At 49.8% G+C, this 15,318-nt stretch overlaps 1 protein-coding gene and 1 long non-coding RNA gene across 11 annotated transcripts in view; one reads left to right on the top strand and one right to left on the bottom strand.

Moving 5' to 3' along the window:
• Positions 1-15,318, top strand: part of GLT1D1 (glycosyltransferase 1 domain containing 1) — a 95,142-nt gene that overhangs the window by 4,421 nt on the left and 75,403 nt on the right. For 5 of the 10 annotated variants that reach the window (XM_034638761.1, XM_034638762.1, XM_034638760.1 and 2 more), the window contains one exon: positions 5,281-5,412. In XM_034638761.1, the coding sequence (XP_034494652.1) occupies positions 5,381-5,412 (32 nt within the window). In that variant the 5' untranslated portion in view covers positions 5,281-5,380. Of the gene's footprint in view, positions 1-5,280; positions 5,413-5,882; positions 6,400-15,318 lie in introns of those variants that run through there. The other 5 variants (XM_034638763.1, XM_034638765.1, XM_034638757.1 and 2 more) reach the window with 1 other exon arrangement.
• LOC117795202 lies at positions 4,585-7,300 on the bottom strand. Its single transcript, XR_004619084.1, has 3 exons — positions 7,191-7,300; positions 5,668-5,861; positions 4,585-5,441 (listed from the first exon to the last, which is right to left on the bottom strand). It is a non-coding gene; the product is annotated as an uncharacterized LOC117795202 (long non-coding RNA).

Genomic DNA, 15,318 nt, shown 5'->3' with positions numbered 1-15,318 from the left:
CTGCAAAGCATGTAGGTAGATGCAGAAAATAGGAGAAGTAAAAACAGAGTCAACCTGTGGGATGGAGTCAGGCCTTATTTTCTTGAGCCCAAAACAAAGTCACACTAACCTGCTGTCGTGCGAATTAATTCAGCTCTCAGAATGACTTGTGTTTTATTTTTACAGGGGAGATGAGAGTGTGTGGCCAGGAAGAGGGGTTTTGGTTTGACTTTTTTCAAACATTTTCTTTGACCCTTGTGAGTAGCAATCTCCTTCTTGGGTTCCTTTTCTCCTGTGTTTGAAGCAACCATGAGATAGTGCACCAGGCAGGCATTCACTGGCAGGAAGGTGAAAGAAAAGGGACTTCTGTTTCCTTCCGTTGGAAGAAGTGCGAGGCGTGGGCTGCACCTGCCCGTTCTATTTCAACTCCCACTCTTACAGTTCCTTGTAAACATCTCCATCTGTATTGCAGTCATAAAGCAGTCGGCAGCTACGGCATATTCGTGTTTTATATTGGGCCTCACAGAAGAGGTCTGTGGACATAAATAAGAAGAATGAGCACTAAAGCACGTGTTTGAAATGATTCGGCATGTGGTACTAAGGGCATGTCCGACGCATGGAGAAAAGAAGGAATTATTCAGTGAATTCTGTTGGGGTGACCAACTATACACGTGGGGAAAAAAGGCTTCATATTTCAGACCAGCCCAAATTCCAGATGGATCAAATGTTATCATGGAGAAATAAAAAATATCAAAAGCATTACATGAAACTATTGGCAAATAGAAAATCTCAGGGCAGGGAATGCTTTCCTAAGCCTAACAGCAAAGCCATAAGCCATAACAGAAAATGTGAATTGATTTGGCTACATAAAGACTTAAAGCTTATTTGCATAAAAAAAGATAACTGCAGTTGGCAGCAAACAAGCTTTAAAAATATTTGAAATACGTATGACAAAGTTAATGTCTTTATTTTGTAAGTTCTTAGGAATCTCATGGGATTTTTTGGGTAAAGATCCAATAAATAGAACTGGCAAAGTGAATATCCAGGCATCGCAAAAGAGAGTGGTCCTCTGGTGCTGCTCAGCATCTGTTCTCTTAGGGGCACCTTGCTTTTCAGCTCCTGGGATGGTGCAGGCAGGACTTGCTGTTCCCTGCACTGGCTGTGGTCGTGCTCATTTGACCTAAGCCCATCCAATGGCCGGATTCCATCTGTTGAGCTGCAGTGATTGGCTCAAAGATGGACCCGTGAGCCATTTTGGTCTAATCAGAGCCGATCCCCTGATTTATTGTGGAGGACCAGGAATGAACCGTTCCTTCTGCTTGACTTGTAATTCTCAAGATAACAAGCCTAGAGTTGCCAGGGGCCATCTTGTAAAACTGAAGAAACGCAGTAGGGATGAAGAGAGAAAGACCTTGTTTGAAAAAGACCTGTTCCGGCTCCAGCACCTAAAGTGGCTTTTTTCCTGGACATTTCACTTGTGAGCCCGTGACTTCCCTTTCTGATTAAGCAACTGTGACTTTCAGGCCCTTGCAATTGGAAAAGTTCCAACTAATTCAAGCAATACCTATACATGCATGCACACACACAGGGAAAGAAATGCCCTTCAAGGGAAAAAAAGTCAAATTACACCAGTAATTTAAAAATGCAAAAACAGGGGACATGTCACTTGAACTGAAAAATAGTCAGTGTTGGCAATTGCTGGGCAGTGAAGTGAGTGTTCTCATACATGGTCAATGGAGAGGTAAATTTGGTACAATGTTTCTAGAGGGCAATTGGCTCTTTATATCAAAACCACGTTTGTCTACACTGTGAATGTCCAGTGCCACTGCTAGGATTTTAAAAATGCATGCCGAGATCTAGTTATAAAATGTTCATTGCAGTGTTGCTTCAAATAGTAAAAAGATGGGAAACAGCAAGGCATTGATTATAGTGCATGGGTACCCTGGGATACTCTGTAGTTACTCAAATGATAGAGGATTCTGAGGTGGAAATGCATTCAAGATATACTGTTGTGTTCGTTTTCTGTTGTTACAAAACAAATTACCAGGACTTTGTGATGGCTCAAGCGACACCCATGTGTCAGCTCACAGCTGTGTGAGCCACAAGTCTGGGCATGGCTGACTGGTTCCCAGCTCGGGGGCTCAGGAGCAGAAGTGAAGGTGCGGGGTGGGCTAAGGTCTCATCTGGAGCTCTTTGTGGCTCCTGTGATTGTGGTCAAATGTAGTTCTGTGCAGTGGGGAGTAGAGGGGCCCACTTCCTGCTGGCTCTCAGCTAGGGGCTGCCCTCAGCCCTGAGAGCCCGCCAGCGCTCTGTGCACCTGGCTGCCTTTGGCCCCAGTGCCAGCAGCAGAGACGCCCTGATGTTGAATCCCTCACACCAGAGTCTTGGAGACTATCAGGAAATGCCCAGCGCCTTTCAATGACTGGGTGACACTCACCCTGTACGACCTCCCTATTCTAAGGGCGACTAATTTGGAAATGTAATCTGCAAATTCTCTTCACCTCATCACCTGAACGGGCATTTGATTGAGTAACTGGAAGAACGCATCAATCAGGAGGCTGGAAATCTTGGGGCCATGTTAGAATTTTGCCTACCACAGGGCAACCCTCTGGGGACCCCTCTCCTGAGAGCTTTTTCTGTATCCTTGCTTAATAAACGTCTGTTGCTTTACTCACTTTAAAAAAAAAACCCAAAAATTGCCTACCATGGTTATTGTTTAAAAAAAGAACAAATAACAAAAAAAACCCCTATATAAAGCATTTTTACTTTTTGTAACGGAATGACAAAGCAAAGCAACACAAGTCGTCAGCAACAGCAAGGTACTGTGTCCCTGGGTCTGTATAGCAGAGCTGAAGGACCGTAGAGTCCGTACTGTCCGTGTCTCTTTGGGTGACGTCATACCTTCTCGAATCTCCATTTCTCCATCTGTAAGGTGCTGAGAACAGTAGTACCTGCCACCCAGGGTCGGGGAGAGGACAGACGGATGGACACTGCAGAGTGCCCAGGACACTGCCAACTGCACGATGGGCACCATGGTTCTATTTATTCATCGAGTCTGGAAAAACTTGAGACCAAAGTATTCATTGTGGCTATGTCAGGGCAGTGGGATTCTGTGTGATGTTTAAATTGTTTTGTTTATCTGTATGTGTTAATCATATGTGTGTAATAAAAATAAATGAAAAAAGGGAACCTGGTGGCTCAGTCAGTTAAGTGTCCAAGTTTTGATTTCAGCTCAGGTCATGATCTCAGGGTCGTGAGATCAAGCCCTGCGTCAGGCCCTGCACTCAGTGGGGAGTTGCCTTGAGATTCCCTCAGTCCCTCCCCCTGCTCATGTGCTCGCGCGCTCTATCTCTCTCTCAAGTTAAATCTTAAAAAAAAATAAATAAATGACAAGTTTAAAAGAATAAATACGGGTCCGTGCATACAACAGGCTGTTACTGGCAGCAGTTAACATATCTTCCCTCTAGTCAACCTCTGATGCACAATGATTGGACCTTCATCTCTCACATTATTAGAAACGTGAAGCCTTAGAGCTGCACCAGTGCTGTCAGACGTCCTGTCCCATTTGGCAATGATGAGAAGCTTTGGGATGAGTGTCCTTGTGCTATAGAGTTAAGAACCCAGTACACCCCACCTTCAGCACAGCAACGGGAAGAAAGGCCTGCTTTTTTGCCAAAAGTTCAAAGGGAAAATAGGTTAGTTCGGGTTGACTTCCCCATGTTCATTAAGCAAGACTGGAAGAAACTAGTTACTTTAGACCAACAGCTTGCATTTGTATTTGGTCACATTCGAGTGCTGTCAGTGAAAGACAGGAAGAGAGAGTGTAACAGTTCTGCTAGTGTCTTCTGTATTTCGGAAGATCCCTCTCCCTCTCTCTCACACACACACACACACACCCCATATTTGTAGTTCTCAGTACTATGGTGGGGAAGAATGATGGTACAGAGATTGGAATCTGCTAGAAAAAGAGAAGGAGAGTGCCCCACTTGTTAATGTCATGAAGGGGAAAAAAATGAGAAAGAAAAAGATGTCAGGTGCTGATTTTTATCTTGAGCCATTTCTAAAGCCAGTATGCCCAGAGTGCTCTCCCCTGAAAGGCCATCACTTTTATACAGGGTAGATGATAAACTTGTGTTTTCCCTGGTGCCATGAACTACAGAAGAAGTCTAAGCAACAGTATGATGAAAGAAAAAGCAGATTTTGCTTTACATATATTTTAAGACCCTTATGTTAGAAGCATCTGGAAAAATCTTACGAGATGTTTACAACATTTTTTGTTCTAGCCATGCCCCCCCCAGTAATTATTTCTGTATTATCCCATAATAACACATTTGTCTTTGTACCCTTTTCTATTCCCTACTTGCAAGAATCATAAAAGACTTCACCAAAATGAACTAATTAGCTACGATAGTGTGTGCAGTCTTTTTCATATTATAAATGGGTAAAGTGAAGCAATGAATGAATAAAGTAATGGGCCCTCAAAGATATGTCAGAACCTCTTACCTTACAGAACAGGTGTATTCCAGAAAATCCAATAAAAGTGAATTTCAGTCTAGCAAATTCTATTGCAGCACTGACTTCCATTAAAAAATCAGGAATGCATGATCATAGGAATAAAATTTCACAGCAGTGCAGTGATTTTATTTAATTCAGCAAACATCTACTGAGTGCTTTCTCCACCCACAACATCGTCCCAAGCAAATGAAAGTTGGAGCCATGAGTGAGCTCAGACCTGGTGGAGAAAGAGGGTCTGGCTGCTGCTATTATGGAGAATGGGACCAGTATGGGGGAATGGACAGAGCCATGGGGGTAGGAGAAGAGGGGAATAAATAGTCCCTGGTGTGGGAGTCAAGGCCTTCCTACACATGGTCATTTTTTAACTGGGCCAGTTAGTGGGTTGAATGGTTGCCCTGAAAAAGTTATATCCATGTCCAGGTCCCCAGAACCTGTGTTCTCTCTTAGTGACCACCATTTGATTCAGGGCAACAGTGGGCCCAGCTAACAGACTACTTCCCGGCGGCCATGGATGAAAATGTGGTCATGTACACAGTAAGATAAAGGCCTCAGCTGTGTGACACTCCAAAAGGAGCTCTTAAATGCACCATTTTGGGTGCACCCTTGTGCCAGTCCTCCCTGCTGCCTGGAATGTGAATGTGATGGGTGGGGCTGCAGCAGTCATGCTGCACTTGATGGCCACGTTGAGAATAGAGGCCAAGCACCGGCATGCTGGACTTAGAGAAGTCTGGGTCCCTGGTGATGGTGGAGCCAAGAAATAAACTTCAGTTTCTTGTCAACATTCAGATGGAGATCATGAAGGAATTGAAGTGAGCCCTCCAGCACTGTGGTGCGTCTGTTAGATTGAACCAGGAGGCCACAAGACTGACGGGACTCGAACGCCTGGATGCTCGTGTACATAAGCCAAGACAGAACGCTGTAAGTGCCTCAAGGTTACGGTGAGGAAACTGAAACGTCAGAACAACCAATCACAAATAGCCAACCAGGCTTTAAGCTGGAGCTAATTAATAACATACTTGCTTTGCTTCAGCGTTTTCTATATAAACATCTGTCCTGGAGCTCCTGCCCCCCCCACCCCAGCCATTTCCAGTTTAGTACTGCTCCACTGGAGTCAGCTTTGGCTCAAATAAGCTTTAAAAATCTTAATATGCCTCAGTTTATCTTTTAACACACCTAAAGGGGACAGCTCTTTCTTAGATGTACTCGATTGTGGAAATAATTTAAGATTAAGACGTCTCCGATATCCAAGCCATCTCAGAGACCCTGGTCCTGATACTCGTGGGGCAGACTCTGACCACCCTGGTGCCAATGGGAGGCCGTCCATGGTTCCCGAGGGAGGGCGTGTGCAGTCACCCTGCTGGTGGTCCCTGTGGGAGAGGACCCAAAAATCACGTCCGCTGCTAGTCCCCAAGGGAGCAGACCTACAGCATGGTCCCCATCGGAGTGGACCCACCGTCTCCCCTGGACCCATGAGAGTCCACCCGTGATCTTTTCTGGTTCCCATGGGAGGGGACCCGAGGAACCCCCGGTGCCGGTACCGTGGGAGCGGTCCTTGAACTAATGGCCCTGTGGACCCTGGGGTTCTGGTCCCCGTGGGAGCGGTCTCGCTCTCCCTCCCCCGCTCCCCGTACGCTGCGCGGGGAACCCCGGTGCCTGAACAGGCGAGCGCGGGCGCGGCCTCGGGAGCCGCGGACGGGTCCGACCCAGCGCCGCCGCTCGCCGCCCGGGGCTCCCGCCCGTCCCCCTCCCCCTGGTCCGCCGTCCCCGCCCCCGCCTCCGGGCCTGGTCGGCGGCAGCGGGCGGTCGATGGCCAGGCCGCGGCGGGGACGGCGGCGGCATGCGGCTCCTGTTTCTGGCGGTGCTGCGGCGGCACACCGGCAACGCCGTCACGGCTGAGCGCGTCCGGTAGGTGCGGGCGCTGGAGGAGCATCCGCGGTGTGAGCGTGGGGCATTCGGTGGGGCCACCCGGCCTCCCCGACCGCGCGCCCAAACGGACTGGTGGGCGCGCAGGGGCCTGTGCGGGCGCGGGGAGGCGGCAGCCAGGCGCGCGGCTGGCACGGACGCGGGGAGATGGGGGCCGTGGGCGCGCAGGGCCCAGCCCCAGGCCAGGTCCCCCGGCCTTGCCCGGATGCAGCCGTCCTCACGCGCCCCCACTGGCCGCTGGGGTTGTCGGGGTGGGGGGCACCCCGCTTAGAAACCCGCAGGAGGGCAGGGCGGCGGGGAGAAGGCGCTGCAGGGGCTGCCGGGCTGCCCTGCGCGCACCTCTTCCGTGCCTGTGCTCACTGATGCTTTCTGTGCATTGGAGCGCCCCAGGCTTGGGGACTCAGCAAGAGGAAGCGAGGTCAGGTGTGCGCGACGCTTACGTTGCGGTGGGGCAGAAGGCAGTAGAAACGCGTGGCTGTGTGCGGTGACATATGCAATGTATGTAACATGACGAGGTTAGGGGCTGCTCGCGCACGGGTCTGTTTCAGGCCGGAGGCCCCAGAGAGGCCTCCCTGCCAAAGTGATGGTAGCGCGGAATCCTGAGTGCGAAGCCTGGTCCCTGGAAACCTGGGGCTGGGGAGGGTTTCCAGGCCCAGGTGCCCCAAACGTGCAAGTGTTCCCTCATCCTTCTGGGGCCCTGGCCTTCCTCCTCCACTCCCAGCATTCCCTGTTCCATCCTCCTCTTCCTGTCTGCTCACCTTCTCAACACCTACCTGGCTCTGCCCTGATCTTGTCATCTGCTGGTGGTCTCTGTTCTCTTCTCCCTTCACTGTAAGCCCTTCGGGGCAGGCACAGAGCACCTTAGTGCCGAGGCTTAATGGAGAGTTTTGTTTTGTTTTTTTTAACTGACTTGCTTCATGAAATTTCTCAACGTACTTCCCCTCTGTGGGTCTAGACGCTTCCCCATCATCAAAATGAGTGATTGGGGCAAAGCCAACCCTTTAATGTCCCTTTCTACCAAAAGGTGTTACAGTTCTCCTCCAGATCATATGTGGCAATGACTGATGGAGGATAAATCAGTTTTCTGAGGTTTACGATTAGGATTTCATCATACTGGTTTATCTTCAGTCTAATTTCCCTGCTCTCACTCACGGGCGCATGGAGGGAGGAAGTGCCCTGTGGCCTCTACTCTGATGAAGCACATTCCAGCAGGGGGGAGAGACTGCAGGAGTCCAGAGAATTAAAGGAGGCAGTTTCAGATGGTGATTGGTGTCATGGGCAGGGAGGCTCTCTGACTTGGTGACATTTAAGCTCAGAGCTGTGTGACCAAAGGACGCAGCCACTGCGATCTGGAAGATGGTTCATGAGGGGGATAGCAAGAGCACAGGCCCGGAGGCCAGACTGAGGTTGACGTGCCTGAGAAAGGGAGCGCCAGGCTCTCTGGAATCTAGTGTGTCTGGGGGGCCAGTGCCAGGAAGGGTGGGTCAGAGAGAGGTGCGAGACCCCACTGAGGAACTAGAGAAAGCATCTCTTTACTTAACACTTCGCTCCCGATGTGAACGGTACGTATGAACCCCAATATTCCAAAGGCCCCCAGCCATCCCCGCCAGAGGGCCATTAGGAGAAGTAGGCGGACGTGGCCACGGGGACCGCCAACGTTTCACGGGGGCGCAGGCCCCTTGAGCTGCTGGCCCTTTGTTTTCCGGGCTCTGCATGAGGCATGACAACAAGGGCCCTTTGTGCTTTGGTCTCTTCAGAGCCAGGCTTGTCTACCCTTCACTCTGGAGGGAATGCAGAAAAGGAAGAGGCACAAGTTGCCAAAGACATCTTGGGTCCTGTGAAAACCGGGGCTCCTTGAGGAAAGAACGGCAGGTGTCCTGGAAGGGGAGGGGACCGAGGTTCCTGTGGTGACAGAGGTTCTGGTGGAGCTAGAACATCTCCGCACACTTCCTCTGCCAAAGACCCCTCTGACCCTCAAGTGACCCTGGGCCATGGGGGAGGGAGCCCCCAAATGAATAAGATTGGAGTTCCCTTCAGGGTAGCAGAGGAGGGGGTGTGAGTTAGATAAGATTGGATTTTTAAAAAGAAGAAATGGGGGCGCCTGGGTGACTCTGTCAGTTAAGCTACTGCCTTTGGCTCAGGGGGCCCAAATTGGGCTCCCTGCTCAGTGGGGAGCCTGCTTCTCCCTTTCCCTCTGCTGCTCCCCCTGCTTGTACTCTCTGGCTTTCTCTATCTCTCTGTCAGATAAATAAATAAATAAAATCTTTAAAATAAAATAAAATAAAAAATAAAAAGAAGAAATGGGTCCATTCTCGGGCATCTGTTTGTAGTTGTAAATTAACACCCAGGCCATAAATAGCATTGCTGAATCGTGATAGGTACATGGACAGGGAGGTATAGGTGCTCTGGAAGCATGGAGGCAGGCGACCCATCCCAGGCTAGAGCTGGGGAGAGACTTTTGGGCATCACAAGCTGATGAAAGAGACACACTCCGGAGCAGGGCTCCCCACCTTCCCGTGCGGGCTCCCCAGCAGGTGAGATGGAGGCCAGGTGACGGAAATTCGTAGCTGCTTAGTGTTCTTATCCACGAAGAGGGGCTGCTGCTATTACCTGCCTCATAGGTTTGTTATGAGAATCAAACATGACTTAATACATTTTCAGTGTTTTGAAACAGGGCCCGGTGTCTAGTATGTGTTTAATAAATGTGAGTGTTTCATGACACCAGGAACCTTAACTGGCCAGGCGGCCATGGTTTGGTGTAAAGGGAGGATGGGTGTCTCGGGCGAAGGGGCAGCAGGTGGGATCCAGGGGAAGAGCACATCGCTTCCAGATCTGAGTCGTGTGGCATTACCAAGGTCAACTACAGCCAGATGAGTGGTTCTCAGTAGGATCGGGGGCTAGAAGGATGTGCAGAGGAGGGAGGAGTGATTTTGCCCCCGGGGCACATTGGGCAGTGTCTGGAGACATTTTTGGTTGTCATGCTGGGCGTGAGGGGCCCCTGGCATCTCTCCGGTAGAGGCCAGGGGTGCCACTAGACACCCCACAGTGCCCAGGATGGGCCCCACAGCGGAGACGGATCCAGCCAAAATGTCAGTAGTGCTGAGACAAATCCTGCTCTGGGCGGAGTGGGCAGATGTGGCTGGAGACGTGGGCAGGACACATGTCATCCGGGACCTACAGCTTTGTGCCATGAACAGAATTAAGCCACCAAAAGCGATCCAGTTTTGAAGAAGGTCGTTTGAGCTGCGTTTTGGAGGGTGGATTGGGGGGACAGAGGAGGTGAGCATTTGGGTCTGATGATTTCGGAAGTAAAGTAAACAGGGCTTGGCTATTGAATGGACAGTGTCAAATGACAAAATCACAACAATTTAGTAAGGAGTTTGATGTCCTTTATTCAAGGGAAACACCCCCCTGCCTCACCAGCTGGGTCACACTTGCGAGGGACTCGGGGCTAGAGCGAGTTTCATGGAGCCTTAGAAAGGGCACAGCGGGGACAGGCTGGCTGGCTGGGGGGTCTGGGTTCCTCTAAAGCGAGCAGGTCCTGTCTGCTCGGGGCAGGTGAGCTGGCTAACCCGGGTCGGAGGAGGTTTCCTCGACGGTGATGCATTTCCTGGCTGACTGCAGCTTGGGTTTGGGACGTGGGCCAGGCCACCGGGCAGCCTCCCTTTAGCGGGTCCTGCTAGATGAAGTGTTTCAGCAGGTGTAGGCGGTAGCTGGGAGGAATGGTTTGTGTGGAGATTGGTAGCCAGAGACTCTGTTTTATGGTGTGTGCGGCACTTTATCCTTCCACAGACCTGTGTGCCACATGTGAAAGTCCGTTCACCTTGTGTTTGACTCAGGGGCTGTTAGCATTTGTAAATGCCCTCATCGGGCACCTCCTTCCGGAGTTGTTTCCGAAGCCCTGCCGATGTTAGAGGCTTTGTTCATCAGTTGGAAGCATTCAGGAGTAATTACCGGCATTGAGGGTCTTTGGTTTGCGGGAAGGGCATGAAGTCGGGGAGCCCACTGTGTCCCACTGCCCGGGTTGGCTGGTCTGGCCCTCAGACTGGTCCAGCAAGGGGGCCGGGGGTTTTCTGCGCACCTCTGATCCCCTGAAGCAAAAGCATTTTCCAGAAGAACCTGACAGTGATTCTGACAGTGTCTCTACATCAGGCAGATGGGTTCAGGTCAGGTCCTAACAAAGAAAGGTCACAGGGAAAAGCTGTTCTGGGAAGTTAAAAACAGGGTCAGGAACCTAGGGAACAAAGTTCTCTAGAGAACAAAGTTCATTTCATGGGTGATGGAGAAATAAATTGCACAAGTAATGGATGTGAAAAAAAATATTCGCGCAATTGTTTTAGTGAAATAGTGATGGATCCACACTTTGAAAGGGCACTGAGCTAAAGAGAGGGGACTGGTCCTCAGAACCTAGAAATGATCAATCAAGCCTGCACCAAGTTGTGCCCAAGGGCCAGCCAGAGTAGTGCCTGTTTTGTGAGGAAATTCTGGAGGACAGGGTGGCGCTGGGGTGCTGGGGGTAGAGCTAGGCAGTTAGACAGGGGCCCCAAGATATGCAGTCTCCGGCCACTTCCAGGAAAGGGTTTCTGACCCCTGTTGTACACCGAGCTGTTGGATGCTCGCCACAGTACCGGGTGCCAGGCCTGGAGTTCGATTGCAGAGCTCCTAAGGGCACAGGGAAGGGCAGAGGGTTCAGGCCTCTCCGGTCAGTGTGGGGGAGGGGATGCCGAGGGTCAGTGCAGCTTGTGTTGCCTCTGAATGAAGGTGAATGTCCCTGCATGGAGAGCTGGCCTTTGTGCTGAGGGTGGAGCCGGCATGCTCTCTCCTCCCTCTGGAGCAGGTGTGTAAGAATGGGAGCCACTTTAGATGACAGAAGCAAACAGAAGCCTGGGGGGAAAGGCACTGTCAGGAGGGAGAGGAGGGAGTGCAGACACAGCTGTACCCAGTGCAGGACTGACTCCCATCCCGCTGCTGCCCCCTGCCCGTATAGCTCTGGATTCTGCTGTGGTTGCCCAGCCTTTGGGAAAAAGAAAAGCCTGGAGGAAAGTTTTCTAGTCTTCTAGCTTTTCTTTAGCAGATGCCAAGGAAACTGCAGACGTACGTTAAGTCAATAGGAAAAGGCTTTATCGTTGTTCCCCCGAAGTCATAGTTTTTGAAAGTCACTTAATATTTTCCTTCAGCAAATTTTTATTATTGAGCGTCTCCAGTAGGCACGGTGCCCGAGGGTGCCCTCTGCCTCCCGAGCGCGCAGCCATTCAGCACAGAGTTCTTAACACATCAGGTCAGTGCTCAGCAGGTGATCGTGGAGAAGTTGTAGCATCGCGTGGCAGACAAACAACATACATTTGCACAGATGACTCAGTTGCCTCGCGATCAGTGCAGGAAGAAGAGCAGGGTGATGAAAGGAGCAGGCCTTCTGGAGGGTCTGGGGAACTCCCCTGAGAAATAGCTTTTTCTTTCTCCTACAGTTTGCTTTATTGAGATACAGTTCACGAACCAAAAAAAATTCGCACTTTCAAGGTGTGCATTTCAGTGGTTTTTAGTATATTCGTAGTCACGCTATCATCGCCACTGTCTAATTCCCCTGTGTGCCTGTTGGACCCGGGGTGGTGTGACCACGGGGACACCCCAAGCCCGGGGGGGCGGGGTGTGTGTCAGAGCCAGGGCTGCAATGGGCAGACACTGGGGCTGGGGGCAGGTGGCGCTGGCTCTGGAGGAGCCAAGGGAGGGGCATGTTCAGTTCCAAGGGTGGGTAGCCACCCGGGTGCCACGAGGGGTCCCGGAAATTGTGGGCCTGGGCCACAGCCGTCCCACCCCATCACACTCTCCCATGTCACTCCGCAGCAGTGGCCGCCAGGGAGTGGGGGCCGGAGCGTCCTGGGCTTGCCTTGCCTGTTGTGCCTCCGGGGCTACAAAAGGCTAGTGGAGAGAAGAGGTTAAGGTATTGACAAGAAACTCACTAGGAGGGCAGGAAAAGGATGATACGCAGGAGGGGCTGCCTATGGCAGGCGTGGAGGCCAGGGTCTGGGGGGTCTGGGAGGTCAGAGGTCTTTGTGGTTGGAGTGATTGAGGAGCCTGGGGGAAAGATAAGATTGTGGTCAGAGACCGGATGACTTTACGGAGAGCTAGATGTAGCAAGCAGGTTATATACCAAACGCAAGTAAAAGCTCTAAGCTGCTTGTCTACAGTGGTAGCTTTAAGTAAGTGGAAACCCAACCCCAACTGCTTGGACAATGAAGGGAATTTAGTGGCTTATCCTATAAAAGGTCTGGAGGTGGGGCAGGCTTCAGGCTTGATTTTGCAGCTAAGAAGCTAAGGACAGGAGTCTTCTTCTTGCCTCTTCTTCGTTCCACTTCCCATTCTTGCTAGGTTTTCCTTGCCAGCACCTCCCATGTCAGGCCTCGCAGGAAGGAGGGTATGAGTCTCTGCAGGTGCAAGTGAGGGCCCCCAAGTTCTAGAGCCACATGTCCACGGTGGGAGCACAGCCAGCTGGGGTGCTCTGATTGCCATGAGCCAGCAGGAGCACCCCTACACCTGGGGTGCATCCCACTCAGATGGGTGACAGGGACATTCAAGGTTTTGTTGACAAGAGGGGACATGGGAATGCATACTATGGAGGCCACAGATATGGCAGATGTGAGAGCTTCACTGATTCTTATAAAGGAAAGGGGAAAGCAGACGTCCATGAACTTTTGAAGATTTAAGAGAATAACAAATGTTGGCACTGAAGGAGCAAGAAATACCTTTGGGAACATTAAAATCAGGAAGTTTTCCATAGAAATTCAAATACCAGTCCTGTCTTGGTAAGACGGCAGAACTGGCAGTGGTGAGGAGCATGCGGGCCTGGCACTGACGGAAGCGATGCGAACGCCCCGTCACTTTACATATCCTAGTGGTCACGTTAAACACAGCACAAAAAAATGGATACAATTAATTATGGTAATATATTCTTTTGAACTCAGTATTTCCAAATACCATGTCAACATGTCATCACTTCAGAAATTACTGATTAGCTGTGTGCATATTTTACCCTTAGCACATCTCTATTCAGGCACTTAGCACATCTCTATTCAGGCACTTAGCACATCTCTATTCAGGCATTTAGAACATCTCTATTCAGGCACTTAGCACATCTCTATTCAGGCACTTAGCACATCTCTATTCAGGCACTTAGCACATCTCTACTCAGGCACTTAGCACATCTTTATTCAGGCACTTAGAATCTCTATTCAGGCACTTAGCACATCTCTATTCAGGCACTTAGCACATCTCTATTCAGGCATTTAGAACATCTCTATTCAGGCATTTAGAACATCTCTATTCAGGCACTTAGCACATCTCTATTCAGGCACTTAACACATCTCTCTTCAGGCTAGCTTATCACTCCTCCCCTGCTCCCCCCATTCATTTACTTCATTAGTCCCATCTCAGCAGACTTTGGGGTTTGGGGCACTCCCTGATCTAGCCATTTTGCCTGTTTTGTCATGGGATTTTGCATTCTTTTAAAGAGACTGACTTCACTGCAGTAATCTCTTGACTATCAGAATCCCATTAGAATCCCATTTAAAAGGTCGATATACTTTACAGTTTAGAAAACACAGTGACAGCATTATTCTAAGTAACAGGCTGTCCTGCAAATGTGTTATTATCTCACTTAATCCACAGAAGGTTACATGGGGCAGTGTCCTCTCCAGTTCACCACTCCAAACTAGAGCCTGCGAATTTGTGCAGGACGTTACACAAGGGCCTCCATCTTCATGAGCACCCCCAACATTCCAAGACCAGCATGATTTCTTTTACACATCAGAAATTCTTGAAATACCGTCCAGAGAGCACCATTTTACTCCAACGCAGCCTGCTGTCCCCCACCAGAAACAGCACACCCCTACTTCTCCCTGTGGGTGCTGTGTCACAGGGCCTGGCCAGGGGCTCACACTCTGAGAGGCCCATGGGGTGGGATAGCCTTGAGGAGTACTAGGGCCCTGTTCCCATCGCAGGGTCACACAGGGCCACATGGAGACGGAACAGAATGCAGTTGGTGTTGCCCACCCTCTGTTCAGTTCTTCCTGTAATTTTTTTTTAATCCAGACATCATAGTTTATTCAAATTTGCATAAATCAAACACACAAATGATCAAGGTTCTGTATTCCCTCAGTTAAAGAGGATGGTTTTCAGCCAGGTGGAAGCGGGTAAGTCCTATTGAATCTGGGGTCAGGCATGTGCAAATAGGTTCCTCTATTCCTAGAACTGAGAAAGAATGTTTAAAATCTCTTAATTTGTTAGAGATGTGTTCCTTCTCAAAACAGCCTTTAGTTGGGACGCCTACGTGGCTCTCTCGGTTAAGTGTCTGCCTTTAGCTCAGGTCATGATCTCAGGGTCCTGGGATGGAGTCCCACATCCGGCCCCTTGCTCAGCAGGTAGTCTGCTTCTCCCTCTCCCTCTGCCCCTCCCCACCACTCATGTTCTCTCTCTCTCCAATAAATACATAAAATCTTAAAAAATTATAAAGCCTTCAAATAAACCAGAACTCCTTAGATATATTAGCTCAGAGAGTTTATTTCAATCAAATGATCACTTATAGAAGGAAGAGGGACAAAGCACCTTAAAGGCATTAAAAGTCAAGGAGAAACAAGGGTAAACTCTTCGTCCTAGAGAATTAAGTTTAAAAAAAAACAAAAAAATTATTTTGGAATATTTATAAGATCATAATGTTAGTGTTGAAATGGCATTTAAAAATATGTTTACTAGATCAAGAACAGCCCATTATGTGTACGTAACCACCTCCATTCCATATGTCCTATCTAATCAATTCTGCATAAGCCTGGAATCTCAGGAATGGATTCTCTAAGTAGAAATCAAACTGCTTCTTTTACGTTTATCAACACATTGGTTTCTCATTTCCTA

Source organism: Ailuropoda melanoleuca, chromosome 12, assembly GCF_002007445.2.
Source record: "Ailuropoda melanoleuca isolate Jingjing chromosome 12, ASM200744v2, whole genome shotgun sequence".
NCBI classification, from domain to species: domain Eukaryota; kingdom Metazoa; phylum Chordata; class Mammalia; order Carnivora; family Ursidae; genus Ailuropoda; species Ailuropoda melanoleuca.
This window is presented reverse-complemented; position numbering and strand designations above follow the sequence as displayed.